The following is a 20,689-nucleotide window of genomic DNA, read 5'->3' on the forward strand; positions in this document are numbered from 1 at the left end:
TTTTGGATGAATGAAGACTAAATTGTTTGGAGACATTGCTGATGTAAACAACATTTGGCAGCATCCTAAAATATGAATTACTAAGAGTGTGCTGTGAAAACGCTGCTAACATTTCTAACTCCGTGGCAGCTGTAGCGTCCTTGCAGTAGTGAGGTTTGGTTGTTGGTGCCAAAGCTTTTGTTGTTGTTTTTTGCACCTTGTAATCGTGTTATTTATGTACACAATTACTGGAGTATTAGTTTTGTCACATTTGCCTCCTCTGTACACACGTCTGTGTGGTAATCATCACTGAACAACTGCGTGACCTGTGTCATGGTACTGATGGCTCAGATCCAAACCCTGCAATGATTAACATCTGTTTACCTTACTGAATAGAGTCTTACCGTTGAAAACAAAATATAGCATCCATGGTCTGTTGTTCCTGTTTGCTGATAGATAACATTGTATTGTCTTTTTTTACAGTAGATCTTTAAACCCTTAATGCATCATAACATCTTGATTTTACGTTTGCTATAACAGGGCACATGTAGCTCGTGGGGCCTCAGTATTTTACACCTTTGACTTGGCTGTTAAGTTATTCTCAGATAAGCATTGTGGTTCATAAAAGTGTGCAGACTTTGCTGTTTTTGTGCGGCTGCTCCTGTTAGAAGTGTGCCGGTACAGTGCCGACACAGACCTCAAGGAAAAATCCCAAACTGTTTGTCATACTTCTCATCTGCCTCATTTCCTCGTCTGCTGTGAGGTTGGCGTTTGTCAGCCCACCTCCTCAAACAACCCAACGTTCATACACACAAGAGCCCTTTGGTGTCACTACCTTTGTGCAACATTTTATATTCCTGAGAGCCTATTTGAACCTTTTGAATAAGAGATTAAAGTGTATTAATACTGTTTCCTTGTAGAGGCTTCTCCAATTATTTTTACTGGTTTTGAAATATATGACGTGTCCAGTTGATTGGCTATAAAAGAAGTATTAATGCAATTCAACCTGGAGGGGAGTCTACTTGGCAGGAAAGGTAATAGACCTCCTCCAGGATCTGGGCCCGCCACCTCCACAGAGCAGAGAAAGATTAATTTTCCCCCTGTAAATGGAAAATAAACTGGCCTTTAAACATTTGAAAGGATGACGGGAAGAGCAAGTGGAGGGAAGTAGCAACCTGAGGAGAAAGGGTGAAATAGGCGTCAGCTCAGTATAGACACAGAAAAGCCTGGGATGTCGCAGCGGGGGGAAAAAAACAACTTTGTTTCTGATCTGAGCGAGTGCCAGTCAATACCCAGAGGAAAGCTCCATTTTCTCTCCATCATTCCCAAATGCCATCTCTGGAACACGAACACAACAATATCTTAAGATATTTTCTGTCTGCGAAATGACTGAGATTTCGCCTTTATCTCCAGTCACACGTGTACAGTTCTGCTATTCCCCTCACATGACGAGCCATAAAAAGAGAAGCATGCTGCACAAATATTCGTGCTCCTGCCCTAAATCCTGACCAGAGTGCACAGCTTAAAGCCCTTGAGCTGATATCAAGGGCTACAGCGGTCCAGAACAGCGTGTCTGCCCCTCACTGTTCCTCCCGCTAGCTCCTATTAGCCGCACTGGCCCTGAAGCGCCAGCACGGCTCGAACAGCCAGTGCCAAGGGTAAGCACCCAGCGCTGTGTAAACACACCAGGCCTGACTAACAGTCAGGAATGCCTTATATAAAGTCACATAAAACCCAGAGGGGGAAGTGGGTGTGTCGTTTGACCGTCTGCAACTGGCTTTGCTGCCACCATTTCCTTCACTCCGGAGAGGACGTCATGGAACATGAGCTCGCTGCTTCGTGTGTTTGAAAAACTAAATATGCTGAAATGGCAGATCACGGAAAACTCATATTTTTACTGGAGGCGTTTTCATGATGTTGTTGTTTTAGGAGACATCGACAAACTGTATTTGCTGAGCTGATTTGTATCAGCTTTGTTTGCCATGCAGCTCAACACAGTAAACTGGATAGAAATAGAGAGTTTTCATTTATCTCCCCACGGCACTGAACCTAAAAGAACATCTTAGGTTGGGAAAGATACAGCTGACAAGTTGTGAATTCACTGCTGTTTAGACATTAATGTGCAAACAAGAACATATTTAAGATTCCTGTAGTTTGACTGTTTCATGACAAAAACAACTATTTTCACTGTTCAGTCGCCAGTTTCACTTTGCAGAAGTCATGAAGTGAAATATGCATCACTGAGCTAAAAACATTATTGCAAAAACAGCTCATGCTTGAAATTGTATTCAGTGTGTTTTTGTGTCCTGAGAGGGAGATTTCAGATTTCCATGAAAACACAAGTCACTTACTTTTCTTCATGTTTGCACATAAGTGTATTATACTATATATTTACAGATCATGAAAATGAATAGCAATAGAGAACAGAGCAAGATTAATCTAATGAAGTCAGTGAGGCAACGTATAACTAGCTCAGACGAAAAGCTCGGAGCATGTGTGTATTTTTATCATTTCAGTGTCTTTATTTCTGCTTTCTGTCTTTGAGTCACTTGTGACTTCTCCCCCTTTACTCGCTGTTTAAATCTTTAAGTGCATGAAGTGGTGCAGACTTACAGAAACGCCGACATAATTTAGTGTCAGTCTGACTTTTAGTCTCTAAGAGAATTGCTTGCAGTCTTTCCAGTAATATAGAAATGCATTTTAGTATTGCAGTAGTTTTTGCCTGAAACGTCAGCTAAAAGGCAGGTGGCCTTACCGGACAGGAAAGACGGAATGAATCATCAAGTTGATTTGAAGTGACATTTTCTTATGCCTTGTTTTGGCACGGAGGTGGAAAAGACTCGGAGCTGCAGTGGCACTGCGTTTGGAAAGCTAACACAGGTGAAACCACTGCGTGTGTTTGGCTCCTCATCACATCACACATTAAACAAGTTCCCCCCAGACAGCAGTTTAGTTTCCCACATCTGGGAAAGATGATTGAAATGCTTGAGAATCAAAGCCCGTGATTTTGTCCGCATGCTGCATGGTCTTGTGTTTATTTACGGCTTTTCATTCTGGATTTTTCAAGTGCCCTGAGCTCTGTGTGAGATTTCTTTTCAATCGCAGCCCTGTTGTGTTGGCGTTCAGATCAACCGGGATGTAACGTGCCTGCAACATTGCATCTTGTTCTCACTTTGTGTGTCCCCTCCCCAACAGGAGAGCAGTGTTCTCGACCCAACCTCACAGCAGATGTTTGCCCCAGTACAATCTGTACAAACGTCAAATTGAATTCATTGCCATGTCCTTAGTTCAGCAGCCAGAACCTTGGAAATGAGTGTGATTATAAATACTTAGTTTCAAACACTAATTAAACCGGCAAGAATCTGCAGACCAGGTGCAGTTGGCAGCAGCTGTCAGTGGTGCGACAGAACAGCTTCCGGTTTTGGTAAATGATAGAATTTATTTTGGCAGTGAAATTGCTTTTGGCTGATAGAAACCCAACCAGAAAATATTGATGTTCTTTTAGCAGACCGCAAGCAGTTCAGCTCAGCTGAGTGTTGGCAAAATCCTTTTTTTTTTTTTCAGAATATCAGGCACGGCCCTGAGAGCCAGCGTTCCTTGTGTAATTGAGTTCTTTGGTAGGCTTCGCGTTGTGGTTTTTGGGGACTGGCTTATCAGCAGAACACGGCGGATCGACCCTTCAGCAAAAAGGCACTGTTGCCATCCAATCTGCTTTCATTGGCAAAAACGCTTACAGCAGGAAAAACACGAGTGCTGATTCTTCAGCATGTGCATCCCTGACCTGTGAAAGCGGAGCTTATTCAGTCATTCTCCGGCAGAAAGGCTCGGCACAGCAGGGACTGGCTGTCTATTTAACCACCTTTCACATGCAGCCTGTTCCACCAGCTGAGATCCTCTCGCTGTTCCGTGTCCATTGTCTTAGAGGCATGACTGTGCTGTTGGTTTATTTTTGGATTGACAACATGTTGTACATGTGGCTGATACCACAAATATTTGACCTTAAGTTTTCTTAATCAGAAACACCATGCAGCCTTGGCCGTATATTTTTTATTTATTTTTTCTTCTCTTTAATTCAGTTACAGTTACTCGGGGAAGACTAAGGAGAAGTTAAGCACCCTCATTAAACTCGGAGTCTAAACCAACTGTTTTTATTTTACCCGGTATCACAGAAAGCTCTTATGTTTTTTTATTTACTTGGTTTGTTCATGAAAAACCAGCCTCTAGCTTCTTAACTTCATGTTATATGACAGATTACATGAGCTTAAGTTTTCAATTACAATTTGTTCTGTTATTTGTATTCTTTAAAGGTCACTGATATTTTTATTCGAATTAGGTCAAAAGACTTGAAGGTAATAATAAGAAAATAAAAAAAACACCTTAAATGGTCCTGTAGGCCTCACTAAGTACAAGTCTGACCCCCTTAACTCAAGAAGCATTCACCAAGTTGTCTCCTACAGTTACAATCGACATGAAGATGATGAAAAAGTCGAGCATCCTTACAAATGATACGCTGTACAACCTGCCATGAGCGGTGAGGAATCACAAGTCGAAGGTTCAAGCGCATATATAATTAAACCGTGGTTTGATTTAGCTCAGAAATACTTCCCCTTTCACCTTTCTGAAATGACTCAGGAAGCAATCCTCCCTCCTCCATTTGCAGACTGTGGAGGAAACGAGAGGGAGCTCAGGTTCATGCTGCACTAATGGATGTTTACACAACTCAACATCAGCCACCAGAGCCCAGAAACGGCAAGCTCCCCGTGCTCTCTGAGAAAATTTTCAGGTGGTCAGGCAATAGAATTTTTTATTTGCTGAGAGATTTTTAGAATGGTTTGTGGTTGGTTTCAGTGTTGATTGTCCATTGTTATCCACTGCTGGCTCTTCAGTTTTCTCGCTCTCAGCTCTCCTCCACACTCGTCCCTCCCCCTCCTCGGTTCTCCCCTGTTCTCTCCTCCTTCCCCTGCTCTTGCCAGTAACGGCCTTAACCGTTTGGCTTCATGTCAAAGCAGGGGCCTTTTGTGGCTCTGTCACAAATCTGCCAGGAAAAACAGAAACCATCTGTTCAGGCCTAGGCCTGAGAGCGGATGAGGGTGTAAATACATGAGTTTAGCCCTCGCCCTCAGCTCTGCCCGTGCACATTGGACCACAGAGCCCAGTGGAGAATCATTCGCTCACACTCCCACTCAACCCGCACTCCCACCAGCATTTATGCTGTAGGTTGGAGTGGTTTCATGGTTAATCTTGTTCAGCCAAAATCTTATCATCTTATTATCCTCTATTTCCAGTTGACCTCTTTCACAGAATAAGCGAATACTTTCAACCCCCCCAAAAAAAAGACCACGTTAAGAGAAGAAGAAGAAAAAGAAATGCGTGATTGGCCCTTTATTAAGACAAATATTTGACATAACTACAATGATGGTAGAAAAAACTGAGAAACTATAATTGAAATAATCAACTCCAGTTGCTATAAATGGGATAATTAAACGATTGATGAAACTCGTTTTTCTGGCACGGTTTCTCAGCCATGCTTGAACTTTGCAAATACTTACACTCATTTGTATGTGTTCGCCCATTTTAAGTGGCAGTAACCGGAATGGAAGAGTTTTGTGATAGGAGCGTAAGCCCTTTCCTTGTCGGATAATCCACCAGCCAGAAAGCTCCTGCAGATGGAAGCAGTCTAAAAGGCCTCATAATGCTGAGCTTATGTTGTCACTATCTCATGTTCTGCAGAGCAGCAGCAGCACAGTTTGTGCCATTCTGCAGTGATTCAGTGGGCTTTGAGAAAATACTGAAGCCAAAAAAAAACAGGACCTGCCTTGATTTCTGTTTCAAGTTTTTTTTTAGTTTTTGGATGCAGGTTCAAGGAATTGTTTGTATTACCGTCTTCTTCCATTTATGAAGGAATGGCAACTTCACGCTGAAACTTGAGTAGGTACACACAAACCAGCCGACCAAGCATCCAATCGTGGGCCAGAAACAGAAGGTAATGAGAGTTAAAGTGTTGCTGTGGGCATATGGCAGCGTGACAAAGTGACTTTGGTAGAGAAAAGTACACAGTCCGTGTAGGAGATGGGACTGATGTGGCTTCAGAGGACCTAAATTTGACATGGAGGTAATCTCTCAGTCTCCCTTTGACACTAATTTACAGCTCAAAGCTTCTCCCAGCCACACAAACGCCTTGTTCATCTTTGACTGCTTATAACTCAGACATTGTATAACTCAACTACACATTGAAGTGTTGCCTGTGAAGTCTCACACACAGCAAATTTCCTTTGCTGACAGCATCCAAGATTGGTGTGTGTGAACTGCACAAAAAGTGTCTTTTTTTTCAGCTTTTATTGCAGTTTTCATTTTAATGGATCTTATTTTTCTCGGCTTCTTTTTTAAAAAGGACTTTCAGTTGCGTGACTTTTTTTTTTGTAAAGCTGCCTCTTTTGTGTTGCTGCAGCAGCTCATCAGCGCACCTGTTAATTCTCATTCAAAGGCTCAAGTTAATGTTTTCATTAGCCCCAGCCTAATGTAATGGTACTTGACACAGTGTAAATGATGGAGAGGCAGGGTGACCTTTCCTTGTGTCTGCCAAGCTGTTGCGGAGGCCGTGTAGTTGTCAGCCCGCAGCGAGGAGGCAGAGGGGCACTGCTGAGAACAGTCATTAAGCACAGAGCAAAGCCAGCGCTCGGCACCACTCAACAGTTTTGATCTGCACATTTCAATTAGATTTCACATCAGGACGCCTGCCTTCCCTCAGTTAGCACCTGCGGCCTGCCTTCCCAACTGGCCGGCCAGGTTGAAGAGGGAGGTGCACAGGAAACGACTAGAAATGGATGGCAGCACAACTGAGCTTTTAGGAGACATCATAATTATTTGCTGCTCTGTTTTTACCATAAAATTGGACAAAACACAGCCTGGAAATGTTCTCAAAGTGCTCACCGGATGTGCTCATCTGCAGAAATATGAAAAATGACTATCACAAGCTGTGGGGTTGCTGTGTCAGTGTTGCACCTTAATTTACCCTGAAATGTGAGCTCAGACACCCACAGTAACTGTTCCCAGCACTGCTTGGCCTGATAAGATGGAGCCCTACAGTGTCTAGTAGATATAAATTTCCCCTAAGAAGAGAGCCACATGAAGAGAGGTCTTATTAAAGTGGCCTAAGCCCACTGAGTCCAGCATTTTCTGCCAATCAAAGCACTGATTGAGAAAGACTAGTTCTTAATGTCAGATTCTCAAAACGACCTTTTGAAGTGAAAAAGGAATAACTGCTGGTCTGTTTTCCCACAGCCAACAACGTGGTTTTCATGATAAGAAATTAAAGCTGCTGTTGCCTCTTTGTTTCCATTATTACCACCGGCCTACTTTGAACGGTTGGCTTTGTTTCAAACAGTCATTTTACAGCAATTTCTAAATGTGCATTTCATCAAATCCTTTTCCTGCTGTTGTATGTATTGGTTAATTTTTATAGACATTGTTGGGCCGTTGCTGAAAAGCTGTTAATGCATTTTAGAGAGCAATGGACTGACTAATTTATGTCAAGTTTCTCGGCTGCAGCGGAGAAGGAAAACAGTCAATAGCCATTAAACCCAGGGAGCTTTGTTGAACAGCAGTTTAACAGACCTCAGACTGTAGATGGCTGCCCTCTGGGCTTTAAAGATTACAGGTGACTTACCGCTCACCAAACAATCTCCACGTGACTTCATGAATTTTATGTGGAGCCAGTGGAGGACTACTAACTAGTGAGAGTTTATGGTTTGGGAGAAAGGTGAAGCTTCGTCGTAAACTAAACAACTGTTTCTGACTCCTGTCTGAAATTCTCCGGGCTTGTTTGTTTTGAGCGTTGCCGGAAAGAAGCTGTTGACATGCACCGGCTGCCTCAGCAGAGTGCTTTCTGATCCATGATTGCATGTGTTAATGTTTCGGTTGGGTATTGATTTCCTGGCGGTCTTTTGTACACTGGATTTATCCGCTTGGCTCGCTGGCAAGTGCGCCCCTCCGAATGTTTGATTAAAGTTCAATTGACTCTTCCAGTGAAGGGGCGAGGAGCCATTTCACTCCCTATTTGTAGCGCCAAAGCTCTGCCTGACATGTTCTTTTGTTCCCATTCAACCTCCTGCCACCCAGGCAGCCACCAATGCACTGATCCTAATATCCCTACATTCAGTGAGCCTCCTCGCCTAATCCGGGGACAGACGGGACCGTAGCACAAACATGCCCGGCCAGCTACAAATCCCGGCATGGACTGACCCAACTCCGTGTCCTTTCACTGTCAAATGCCGTGCCGACTGCTGGAGTAAAATTTTCACAGAGATAAATCGGTGTCTAATCGAAGATGATCCACCGGAAATATTTTGTCGACACCTTTTTGATTCAGGCACAACTTTCTGATCAAAACTGACAGCCCCTCATCAGAATGTATTGTTTCTTTCAGGGAGAGTTAATTACCTTCTACTACTATTGGAAGAAGACACCTGAGGCAGCCAGTTGTAGAGCCCACCGCAGACACCGCCGCCAGCCTGTCTTCCGCCGCATCAAGACACGAACAGCTTCTACTCCAGTCAACACCCCCTCGCGCCCCCCATCAAGCGAGTTTTGTATGTGTATTTTAACCCTTTTATTTACAGATTTACAGAGATGAAAAGGGGGAGACATGACAAGTATCTTCTGGCAGTAAAACGTTTATCTGAAGTGTTTCTTCTTTGTCGTTCTTCCAGTGGACCTCAGCTCAGCCAGTGAAGATGACTTCGACAGTGAAGACAGCGAGCAGGAGCTAAAGGGTTACGCCTGCCGCCACTGTTTCACTACCAGTAAGGAACCCACTTCAAACATTTTCTACACACACTGTCCTTGTATGTTCCTGTTCTGTCTCAGGATCCGTATGATCCCGTCCAGCACTGTGCTGTGTGACAGATGGGCATCAGAAGATGTCAAAACTAATTTGATCAAGTCAGACATGAGCCCACAGCTCATTCACTCTCTGCACCTCATTATCCTTCCCCCTTTTCCACACAGCTGGCTCCCAGTACCAGGCTCCCATCTGATCACACTTAGGTTGCCATCACAACAAGGGAGGCTAATAACTTTAGCTTTATGGTGTTAACCCATATAGACCTTATGATTACATCACTGAAAGTGTAAATACAGAATGTATGAAAGGATAGATTATTCTGTGTGGAAATGAATTAATCTTATTAAATGTTGAGATACAGAGTTAGTTGCATTCTCTGTATTCTGTAGCTGTCGGCTCATTTCTGTGTGTTGTTTGTTCCTTTCACTACCTGTGAGAGAGTGTCTTATTTCACAACTGTAAATGACTTTCCTCAGCCTCCAAGGACTGGCACCACGGGGGACGGGAGAACATCTTGCTTTGCACTGACTGCCGCATTCACTTCAAGAAGTACGCTGAACTGCCCCCCATCGAGAAGCCCGTGGACCCGCCGCCATTTATGTTCAAACCTGTCAAAGAGGAAGAGGATGGACTCAGCGGGAAGCATAGCATGAGGACCCGACGGAACCGAGGCTCGGTGAGCCACCACTCTTACATCACATACATCTATTTTCATCTTAAGGAACATATTGTCAGAGTTATCCCTGGAGCAATGAACAGCCGGATTGCAGAGCCTATCATCCCATGATGCAGGGACAACTTTAACCTGCATTATATCACACATTAAGTCTAGTTAAAAGGCTCTAAGGTTTGAGGATGTAATTGTTGTATGTTACACGGAGGCCTAATATCTCTTGTATTAACAGATGTCAACGCTACGTAGTGGTCGTAAGAAGCAGACAGCCAGTCCCGATGGCAGAGCCTCGCCTACCAACGAGGATTTGCGCTCCAGTGGTCGGACTTCACCCAGCGCAGCTAGCACCGACAGCACTGACAGCAAGACAGACTCCATGAAGAAGCCAAGCAAGGTAAAAATGACTGAGAATCATCAAAACCCTGTGTCTCCGTGCATGTATACCTGTGAAATATAATCTAATGCTGCTGCCACTTTTGCCTCACAGAAGATTAAAGAGGAAGCTCCTTCACCCATGAAGAGTGCCAAACGGCAAAGAGAGAAGGGAGCTTCAGACTCAGAAGAGCCTGAGAGGGCCAATGCCAAAAAGTCCAAGACACAAGTGAGTGTTTTGTTTTTAGTTCATCAATATGTATTTCTGTGGAATTTAAAGATTTGATGTGATGAGACTCATCCTGTTCTCCACTTTGTTCAACAGGAGTTGAGTCGGCCGGACTCGCCATCAGAATGCGAGGGAGAGGGTGAGGGAGAGGGCGAGAGCTCTGACGGGCGAAGCATTAATGAAGAGCTTAGTAGTGATCCAAAAGACATTGACCAGGACAACCGGAGCTCTTCCCCGAGCATCCCCAGCCCCCGTGACAATGAGAGTGACTCGGACTCCTCCGCCCAGCAGCAGCAGCTCCTGCAGAGCCAGCATCCTCCAGTCATCCAGTGTCAACCCGGCACCTCAGCTGCCCCTTCAGCACCTCCTCCACCTGCAACCTCAACCCAAGCACTGCCCCCACAGGTCTCCCCTGCAGCTGCCTCCACCTCTCTACCTCCTCAGCCTCTGCCACAGACCAGCCCTCTTTCACTCATTCAATCTGGAGCAGCGCTCCATCCTCAAAGGCTTCCTTCTCCTCATTCACCTATAACTCAGGCTCCACCTCCTGGACCCACAGTCCCACCTCAGTCTTTACCCAGCCCACATCACGGTCCCATGGCCCCCATGCCACATCCACTACAGCCTGGACCTTCCCACATGCCACACCCTCTCGCCATGACTCCTCAGGGATTCCCTGTGGGTCCCTCTCAGGTCCCACCCCCACCTGTTTCTGGCCAGTCACAGCAGAGGGCTCACACGCCTCCTTCTCAGTCCCAGTCATCCTCTCAAAGTGGAGGCCAGCCTCCAAGAGAGCAGCCACTGCCCCCTGCACCGATGTCCATGCCTCACATCAAGCCCCCTCCAACTACACCCATCCCTCAGATACCCACCTCACAGTCTCACAAACACTCACCCCACGTTTCGGCACCTCCATTCCCTCAGATGCCTTCAAACCTGCCTCCACCTCCTGCCCTCAAACCACTCAGCTCCTTATCCAACCATCATCCTCCATCAGCACATCCACCTCCCCTCCAGCTCATGCCTCAGGGGCAGCAGCTTCAGCCTCCACCAGCCCAGCCTCCAGTTCTCACCCAGTCTCAAAGCCTGCCACCTTCAGCCAGCCACCAGCCTCCTTTAGCTCCTCCGCTTCCGCCTTCCGTGGCGGCCTCACACCCCAACGGGCCACCTCAGCCACCTTTCTCCTCTCATCCTTTCAGTACAGTTCTACCTCCAACTGGCCCTCCCCCATCCTCCTCAAACTCTATGCCTGGTTTACAGCCTCCATCTTCTTCCGCCCCATCCTCTTCCATCTCCATGCCACTCCCTGCCTCAGTACCCTGTGCTGGTCCTGGCCCAGTAATCCCACCTGTACACATCAAAGAGGAGCCTCTGGATGAGCCAGAAGAGCCTGAGAGTCCGCCTCCACCCCAGAGAAGCCCCTCTCCAGAGCCTACAGTCGTCAATACGCCCAGCCACGCCAGCCAGTCAGCACGGTACGTCTGGCAACACTGTAACCAAACAACAGGGGAAGAAAAGCCTGCATAAGCTGTTATTTATCAATGTGTTGAGCTGCTTACTTTTCCAACTATAAAGTTACTTCCTTCATGCTTTAAGGCTTTGATGTAGGCAACAAATCGAATGTCGTCAGCAAAACAGGCATCCAAGGCCACAATTAGCCTTGAGCTTTTGGTGGCTGATGGCTCAGAATTATCAGGGTTGGAGCACAGGGAGATTAATTACAGAGAGATGTGAGTGAACTGAGGATCTGAGCATATTTGAATATGAGTGTCTGTAGTTGCCTTGTGCTTAAGTGACTCTCAGGCTGTCAATGAATAGCAATGAGGATTTTAATTCATAGTCAGCATAGCAGCAGCAGCAGGTGCTGAGGGAGTTTGTTTCCTTTTGAATAATGAACTAGTGTAAGCTCATACATCTGGTTTTAACATTAAAATGCCGTTCAGCACACAAAATAAAGCTGTAGCTTGTTTTGTCTCACCTCTTTGTCACAAGCATGAATTTAAGAACTTATATTCAGCTATTTGAGAAAATGTCAATTGTTTTAACAGGTTCTACAAGCACCTGGACCGGGGTTACAACTCGTGTGCGAGGACAGATTATTATTTCACTCCACTGGCTTCATCGAAACTGGCCAAGAAGCGAGAGGAAGCTCTGGAGAAAGCCAAGAGGGAAGCAGAACAGAAAGCAAGGGAGGAGAAGGAACGAGAGAGGGAAAGGGAAAAAGAACGGGAACGAGAGCGGGAACGAGAGAAGGAGGTGGAGCGTGCCGCGGTGAGTGCTTTCACCTTCCTTTACCTCTTTCTTTGGCATCTGTTCTTTTCTTTTTTTTCCATACTAAACATTACACATATGTCCTTCCAGAAAGCTTCCAGCTCCTCTCATGACAGCAGAATGGGTGAACCTCAGATGGCTGGCCCCGCTCACATGCGACCACACTTTGACGGCCCTCCAACTACGATTGCGGCTGTTCCTCCGTACATCGGTCCTGACACCCCTGCCCTGCGCACCCTCAGCGAGTACGCCAGACCCCACGTCATGTCACCCACCAATCGAAACCACCCCTTCTTTGTGTCCCTCAACCCCGCAGACCCGCTGCTGGCTTATCACATGCCCGGCCTGTACAACGCTGACCCGGGCATGCGGGAACGTGAGCTGCGTGAGCGGGAGATGCGCGAGAGGGAGATCCGTGAGAGGGAGCTTAGAGAAAGGATGAAACCTGGTTTCGAAGTCAAACCTCCAGAAATGGACACACTCCACCCTTCCACAAACCCCATGGAGCACTTTGCCAGACACGGGGCCATCACTTTGCCCCCCATGCCCAGCCCTCACCCATTCGCCTCCTTTCATCCGAGCCTGAACCCACTGGAGCGTGACCGGCTAGCTCTAGCAGGGCCTCAGCTTCGGCCAGAAATGAGCTACCCAGAGAGGTTGGCTGCAGAGAGACTCCATGCTGAGAGGATGGCCACAGTAGCCAATGACCCCATCGCCCGTCTGCAGATGTTCAATGTCACGCCGCACCACCACCAGCATTCGCACATTCACTCCCATCTCCACCTCCACCAGCAAGATCCCCTTCACCAAGGTAAAAGAAAGCCCTGCTTGTATACATAAATGCTCTTTTAACACTGTAGAAATGGCACCTCTTCAACTATTATCGTAGATGATTTTTTTTAAGAAGTAAATATAATGTAATTGGATATTTTTACCTGCCGTTGCTCTTTGAATTGGTGCCACTTCTTTGCTTCATTTACTGAACTGAACTTGTCTGCATCCTGTGGTAAAATGTAACAGAAAAAATAGTTTTGACAAACATTAATGGTACATGAGCATGAATTGTTGTATTTTTATTTTCTGTGATTCAAGTTAAACTATTTACAACAAAGACTAAAGAGTAAGAAAACTTTCAGAGAAGTTGAAATGAGTTGAATGTCTTGTAATATACAGATGAGTGCATCAGTCAGTGTGCTGTAATTTGAATCGAGCTATCTGTAAATCATACTACTCTCATCGCAGTGATTAGTGAGCAAAGGGGACTGAAATATTTTTTTACCATTTAATCTGGAACATCACCTCTTATTTAAATCCTCTGATAATGTGTGACATTTGAGATTGGGTAAAAGCAAGTTAAATCCTCATGAAGTTTCCAATTACAACGTACAGTTAAGTTGTCCCTGCACTGACCCATGAGAGGAGTAAGGTTATAGGAAGCTGTGTAATGCTAATGTCTGTACTGTGCACTTTCTGTGATACACAATCTTGTAACGAGTGTACCTTGAATCTAAGATTCTGACACCCAGCAGGCGGTGGTGAATGTCTTGTGTGTCCCCCAGGTTCTGGGGCCCATCCACTGGCAGTGGATCCCCTTGGAGCTGGACCTCACCTGGCTCGCTTCCCTTACCCACCCGGCGCCATCCCCAACGCTCTCCTGGGCCAGCCGCCGCATGAACACGAGATGCTGCGCCACCCAGTCTTCGGTAGGCTCTCACCTGTCAACTCTCATAACCAGAAATATCTTATCTGATCTGTCACCCAGAGCTCTGCTAGACCTCTTGATATAATTTCATTGTGTTATGCTTTCCCCAGGTTCTCCATATCCCCGGGACCTACCAGGAGGTCTTCCACCTCCCATGTCAGCAGCTCACCAGCTGCAGGCCATGCACGCCCAGTCGGCCGAGCTCCAGAGGCTGGCAATGGAGCAGCAGTGGCTCCACGGACACCATCACATGCACGGAGGACCGCTGCCCGGTCAGGAGGACTACTACAGGTCAGATAAGCACCAGACATCAGACTTGGAATGTGCTTGGTTCTGACTGTCCAGATTTGAAAACTTGATGCTCTTTCTCTTCCAGCCGGCTGAAGAAAGAAAGTGACAAGCAGCTGTAAGCAGTCAGGGGAGGCGGCGACTGACGGATGCAGGTCACAGGAAGTTGTTACAGATCGGTCTTGCAGAGGCTCCTCGTGGACCTCTAAACACATTCACTTTTGAAGAACAGAAAAAGACCAAGTGGATCATCTGAGAATTCCTCTGAAATTTGGTTTTATTCCTGTCAAGGACTTTTTTTGTCATTATTTTATCAAGACATTGACTTCTATTTTTTTTTTCTTTCTTCTTTTTTTTTTTTTTTTTTTGTTGGTATTTAGCCAATAGTGACAACGTCCTCAAGACTCCTGCATGACAAGCTTCCCTGACATTTTTCTGTAGGTGCTAGAACAAGACACTGTGCTTATCGAGAAAAGAAAAGAAAAAAAAAGACATGACCCGTCAGACCATTTATGGAAAAATAACAAGTGCTATCTTAAATTCAACATTTATTTTAATACATTGTTGGAGGTTTTTCATAATTTTAAGAAAAGCTACAGCATGGCGTTTTTGAGTCTGTAAATAGTATATAAAACATATAAATATTATAATTATTATTATTACTAGGTGTGGACTCCAAACCAAGTCGTTTCAGCCTCCAATATAATTGTTTTAAAGCATTATCCCTTGTTTCAGAGGGGAACACCATGGCATTATATGAGCAGTTTCTGAGAGTTGCGGTTCAGTTGTGACATCACTGTGTTAGATTTAGTCCCACATACACTACTGTATGTAAAGCCTAACCCTGTCACACCCTCCACATCCATTCATCACCTGTGACACGCAGCAGGTTGTCAGAATTTGTCGACTCATTGCGTCGAGTTACTGATTTGAAACACTTGAAGAGGCGACGCACGTCCCTGAGTGCACACTGAGGCCACGGACTAAAAAGAAAAGGAAAACTTTGCACTGAAGGAGCATCCTTGAGCTCTACTCAACTGGTTTTATCCTTTTAATTAATTTTTAAGCCAAAAAAAGAGAGAAAATGATCACTTTTGAGTGGTTTTAATTATGATTTTAGCAATTCGGACACCTGAAACATTTTCGGCTGAAATCTGCAGTTCTATTTCTATTATATTTTTAAAATAATCAGACCTGATTTTAATCTTTGTTCGCTGTTAGCCGAGCCTAGCAGGACTTCAGGATTGTTTTTAATGTGTGAGTGGTTGTGAGTCGGTAAGAGTTTGTCTTCTGGAGTCCCTTTTCCTGACCTGGTCCAGTCATCAGTGTTGTTGCCGGGCTGAAACCGAACTGAGACGTCCTCCAACTAGGCTGTAATAATGTTCACTGTGACACTAGAGGAGGTCTGCCAACACGAGACCACCGTGAGGTGCAGGGACGATGATTTGGTGTGTTAGTGCATTCCTCTATGTTTTCATATGCCTTGGTTCCTTATGGAGACACATGGCCTCCTCGGGCTCAGGAGTGATGTGTTTGTGTGCCACTGACTGTTACAAGTAGTGTTGACGTGTCATACCAGTGCACATGAGCCCATGTTTTTATTGTTTTCTCTCCGCCTCAGTTCCATGCACTAAGACTGTTCGACTGTCATGGACATTTAAAAAACTGTGGCTTTTTTTTTCTTTTTTTATATATATATTTTTCCATCTATTTTAACCAGTTGAAGATACTGTACTTGCATTTAAAGGTGACCATATCTTCCCATGGAGCACTATATTTACATCTAAATGCCTGCAAACTCCTGCCCCTTTATGAATAAGTCTTTAAAGCCCTGACAACAGCCTGTCACTCTGTCTCGCCATCTTTCACCGATTCCTGTCTCTCTCCTGACAACGTACTCTTCATCGTCATCGTCATCCTTTGCCTCATTTCCCAATGATTCCCTCGCCTTTTATTCCCTCTTTTTGTGTCTCCGAAACCTTTGATGTTAAGTGTTGTCAATGGTTTAGCTTCTTGTTTCAAAGCGGCAATAGCAGAATGTAAATTCTGACTGCTAAGATTTATATATATACTGGTATCTTGAAGCTTATTGTATATATGAGTAGTCGCCATGGGATGACACAATGTAAACAAAAAGTAGAAATAATAAGAAAAATTGTGAGTCCTGTGTTCTCTCCATTTGAGTATTTTGTAATTTTTTTGAAAAATTTGTGGAATTAAAATAAACGACTAAGTTACACCACAAGGTACGCCTCCATCTTTTATTTTCTTCTTTATGCCGTTCGCTGCCTCTTGGTCGTAAACAGGGTTGTTTGTTCGCCGAGGTAGAGCACACTAAATCTAATCGCCCACTATAAACCATTTTCAAGGTAAACAACTTTGATTACTCACTGCTCAAATGCTGAATTGCTCTCAAAGTAAGCCCCTAATTCCCTCTGTTTTATACATTTGTGATATGTCATTCTGTAGCTGAGCTGAGGGACTGTTACTTGCTGTTCTGATAAGCACTCGCGTCCTACATTTTCTCTGGAATAATAGATATTTTTCTCCAGAAAAGGTAAGACATTCCTGTTTGCTGCTCCCCCCCAAGCCTTCCATTTTGTCAGATGCACAAACAGCTTTGAAAGATCACTGCAGCAGCAGGTTGTGAATCTCGGCGCTGAATTTTGCACTGCTTCACTTTAAAAACATCAAAGCCGGGCTAAGCCACAAGGAACACCTACTCAGACTGTGATGCTTTTCTATCAGCGGGGCAAGGCTGTCATTTCATCCTGCGTGTAGGGAGTGATAGGCCAGCAATCTGTGATGCTGTGGTGCGTCATTTTGAGAGGGAGCTATTATTCCACTGCTGCTATCTGAAATGATTCCCTGTCCTCGGGAAAATCGAGGTTCCTGTGGATGTCACGTGACGGTGGCAGCCTTGTGAGGAGGTGCTGCTTGTTGTTGGCTGCTCGTTTCACCTCTCCATAAAACAACAAGACGTCAGAGCCGAGCAGAGCTGGCTGGTTGAATAATTCATCCCCTCCTCCTCCTTCACACCGGCGATGGAGCGACTGTGACTTGTGTCAGCTCAAATCCTTCTCATGATACTGTGTGTACCCCTCAGGCAGGCACAAAGGGATTCATAGTCCTAAAAAAAAGTGCTCTTTCTGTCTGAATAACGATATGTCTTTTGCTGTTCTCGCACTGTTTTTGTGTCTGATGCAGCAGGTCCAGGACAGAGCCTCCTCATTTCATCCATCCTCCTCTCTTTTCTTTCGCTCCACTGGGCCTGCCTGCTGCAGAACGTGATGCTCAGTGGCAGCGAGGAGCCTACACGCTATTAGTGCACTCAGTCGGAAGGTAGCTGTGCGGCAGCTCTGAAGCCGAGCAGGTCCCCGTGTATCTGAAAATAAGCTGTACTGACACAAAAAAAGCAAATCTGCTGCTGTCTGAATTTCATCTAGAAGAAACATGATACTGTGTCTGATATTCTGCCTAACACCACCATCCTGTTTGTTGTAGAAATAAAATCTCATTCACATCTGGACCAGCATTCGGACTTTTATAAAACAAGAAACCTGTATTTACGTGAAAACTCCACTCAATAAATGAAGCCCAGCTGTAGGAATTTGGTGCATGCGATTAAGGGTAATTAACAGCATCTAAAATGCAAATCAGCCTGTCTTGAATATGCAGGCGGGTGGATTATTTAAAACATTATCCCTGCATTTTAAACAAACTGAATATATCAATGAAACAGCCTACGTTTTTCAAGGAAAGGTCAAAGCGCCTTTTTCCTGTTAAAAAGAAATAGAACAAACTAAAACTGGGAGAGTGACTGTTCAGAGACAAAAACATCCACCAGGCCTGCAGATCATTGACCTCTGAATTCCAGTCCTGCTCTAATCACCACTTTCTTTTCATCTATGTGAGGCTGAGCCTCCTCAAGATTTATTTGTGGGGGGGGGGGGGGACATAAAATTGGAGAGATCTTAGCTGAATTTTCATGGTCAAACATTTTGGAGGTTTCTTTTTTTTTTTTTTTTTTTATCCCACTCAAGAACCATAAACAACTTGTTTTGTTCCCACCACCTCTATCCAGTTTTTCTATTTTTTAACTCTTGTGGAAGTGTTTATATTCCCTATATGCACATCTATTTGCCTCAAGGACACAGTGCCATACAAAAGTCTTGAGCCACCACTCATTTCTTTATGTTTTTGCTTCTAGGGAGCCTGATTCAGTTCAGTTTTCATACCTTTTCATTAGATTTTATTGAGAAGCTATTTCACATTGATCTATGAATCATTCTAGCATGATAAAGGCCTATAACTCAAGGGAGGAACGAGTTTTGTGTCTGACATAACGGACAACTCCGCAATAAACCAATTTAAAAATGCACTTTTTTAGTAGCAGCTTGACACAAAGAAACATAATTTGTTTCAATTTCTTTAGTTACATTCATAAAAAAATAACTACCGTAAATAACAGTTAATAACAAATGAGTAATATATTTGCACTAAGGTGATTCTCAAAAAGGTGGCAAAAATTTGTCACGTCTCAACATGATGCGCAGTGTGTCATTAAAAAAAATCTGAGGAACAGGACAAGTGTAGTAATAAAACAAAAGGCAGAAGTCTCTTTAAGAAATAGGAAAAAAAATCCAGCAATGAAGCAGAAACAGGACCTGAGAGATGCAGCTCGACCTTCAGCTGATCCATCTACTGTTGGCCCAAGCCTCATCAGAAATGGTCTCCATGGAAGGGTGGCTGTCAAGAAGCCATTCTTAAGGAAGGGAAACAGGGAGAAAAGGCTGAGCTATGCCAAATGACACAATAAGTGGACTGAAAATCAGTGGCAACCAGAGCTCGGACCTCAATATTACTGAAGCAGTGTGGGATCATCTGACAGAGAACAAAAGGCAAAAAACATCCAAAGAAGAGCTTTGAAATGTCCTTAAAGGACTATTCCTGAAGTCTACTTAAAGAAATAACAGAAAGCTTGTCTGAGAGGGTTCAGGCTGTGTTGAATGAAGGTGCTCAGACCAAATATTCACTTTCAAGCTTGTTACTGTCGAGCAAACTGTCTTTTATAATGTATTTAGATTCAGGTTTGCAACTACATCACTGCACATTTCCTGGTTTAGTGGCACTGCATAAAGAATGAGGGGTGTCTCAGGACTGTTGCGGAGTAATTAACATCTTTGTTTTAGATGGTAGTTTATTGGTCGAAGCTTTACTACAGTTCAGTTAAAATGAGTTATTTGTTTCTGCATTAATGTGTCAAGTCCCATCTTTAATGCAAGTTGCCTTACATTAATGTAGACTTACAATTTTTTACCCATGATGCTCTGCAGCTGTTGGAGTCAGGCTGAGATATTTCACCTCCTCAACCTGACAAGCTCTTTAGTACTACATTTAGGATCGTTGACCTGCTGATTTAATGTTAGATTAATGTACATGGCTGAATATGAGCACAGAGAATACTTGTATATACACATTTAACCTGTTTTGACTACAGGCAGTGACACAATCAATAAAAACCAGTGTGCCAACTCCGCTGGCAGCATACATGCTGAAACAATAGTTTGACAGATGAACTGTTCTGCTTTTGGTCTTAAGCTGATTGTTTTTCCACCATTTTGACGAGTTATTTTCATCAACATGTAGAACTTTGTCTGTTTTTTTTCTGGATGTTGGGAACTGCAGTCTGGAGTTTCTGTTCTACACATACATGGTCTCCTCTTCACTTCTCAAGTTGACAGACAAATCTATCTGAACCTGACAATATGAACATTCAGTCTACTCTGAGCCACATGTGAGCACTCTGTGCCTAAACTAACACAGAGACCACACAGCTGTCTGTTTCACTTGAAATTAATTACCTTTTTTTTTTCTTAAACTGACGTAAACCTGCTCGAATTGAAGGAGATTCATCACTTAAGTGTTGTGTCTGTCTATTGTCTTAAACTGAATGCATTGGAATGCTTTACAGTGGCTCTGAGGTACAAAGCACAATCAAAAACAAAAGGTCAATATATGATTTTCTGTTTTTCTTCTCTTTCTGATTTTCAGTGTTGTTGTCTTATCTGAAACGTTTCTCTTCGTATTCGTGTGTTTTGTCTAGTGTTGTTGTGTTTTTCACCTCAGGGCTACCACAGAAGAAAAAAAGACAGCAGAGGCAGGCCATGAATCCTTTTAAGCTTTAATGCCAGGCCTTTGGATGCACACATAAAGACGAAGGTGAAACTATTCAGAGACGAGGCACAGGAATAGGTGACAAAAATTCAAAAACAGCCAAAAGGAATTCAACAAAGAACACAAACAAGAAAGTGCAGATAGTTGCACGACTAT

General features: G+C 44.2%; 2 protein-coding genes across 4 annotated transcripts in view; one reads left to right on the forward strand and one right to left on the reverse strand.

The window, feature by feature from the left end:
• The window catches only part of rerea (arginine-glutamic acid dipeptide (RE) repeats a), an 88,776-nt gene extending 72,175 nt beyond the window's left edge, over positions 1-16,601 (forward strand). For 2 of the 3 annotated variants that reach the window (XM_072366560.1, XM_072366561.1), the window contains 11 exons: positions 8,405-8,567; positions 8,688-8,780; positions 9,298-9,497; positions 9,727-9,888; positions 9,982-10,095; positions 10,192-11,570; positions 12,144-12,366; positions 12,457-13,177; positions 13,926-14,069; positions 14,179-14,359; positions 14,445-16,601. In XM_072366560.1, the coding sequence (XP_072222661.1) occupies positions 8,405-8,567; positions 8,688-8,780; positions 9,298-9,497; positions 9,727-9,888; positions 9,982-10,095; positions 10,192-11,570; positions 12,144-12,366; positions 12,457-13,177; positions 13,926-14,069; positions 14,179-14,359; positions 14,445-14,478 (3,414 nt within the window). In that variant the 3' untranslated portion in view covers positions 14,479-16,601. Of the gene's footprint in view, positions 1-8,404; positions 8,568-8,687; positions 8,781-9,297; positions 9,498-9,726; positions 9,889-9,981; positions 10,096-10,191; positions 11,571-12,143; positions 12,367-12,456; positions 13,178-13,895; positions 14,070-14,178; positions 14,360-14,444 lie in introns of all 3 variants that reach the window. The other variant, XM_072366558.1, reaches the window with a different exon arrangement.
• spsb1 (splA/ryanodine receptor domain and SOCS box containing 1) overlaps positions 1-20,689 on the reverse strand; it is a 225,925-nt gene that overhangs the window by 173,336 nt on the left and 31,900 nt on the right. The window lies entirely within an intron of this gene.

This window comes from Leuresthes tenuis, unplaced genomic scaffold (assembly GCF_036924035.1).
Source record: "Leuresthes tenuis unplaced genomic scaffold, fLeuTen1.0.hap1 SCAF_16, whole genome shotgun sequence".
In the NCBI taxonomy this organism is placed as follows: domain Eukaryota; kingdom Metazoa; phylum Chordata; class Actinopteri; order Atheriniformes; family Atherinopsidae; genus Leuresthes; species Leuresthes tenuis.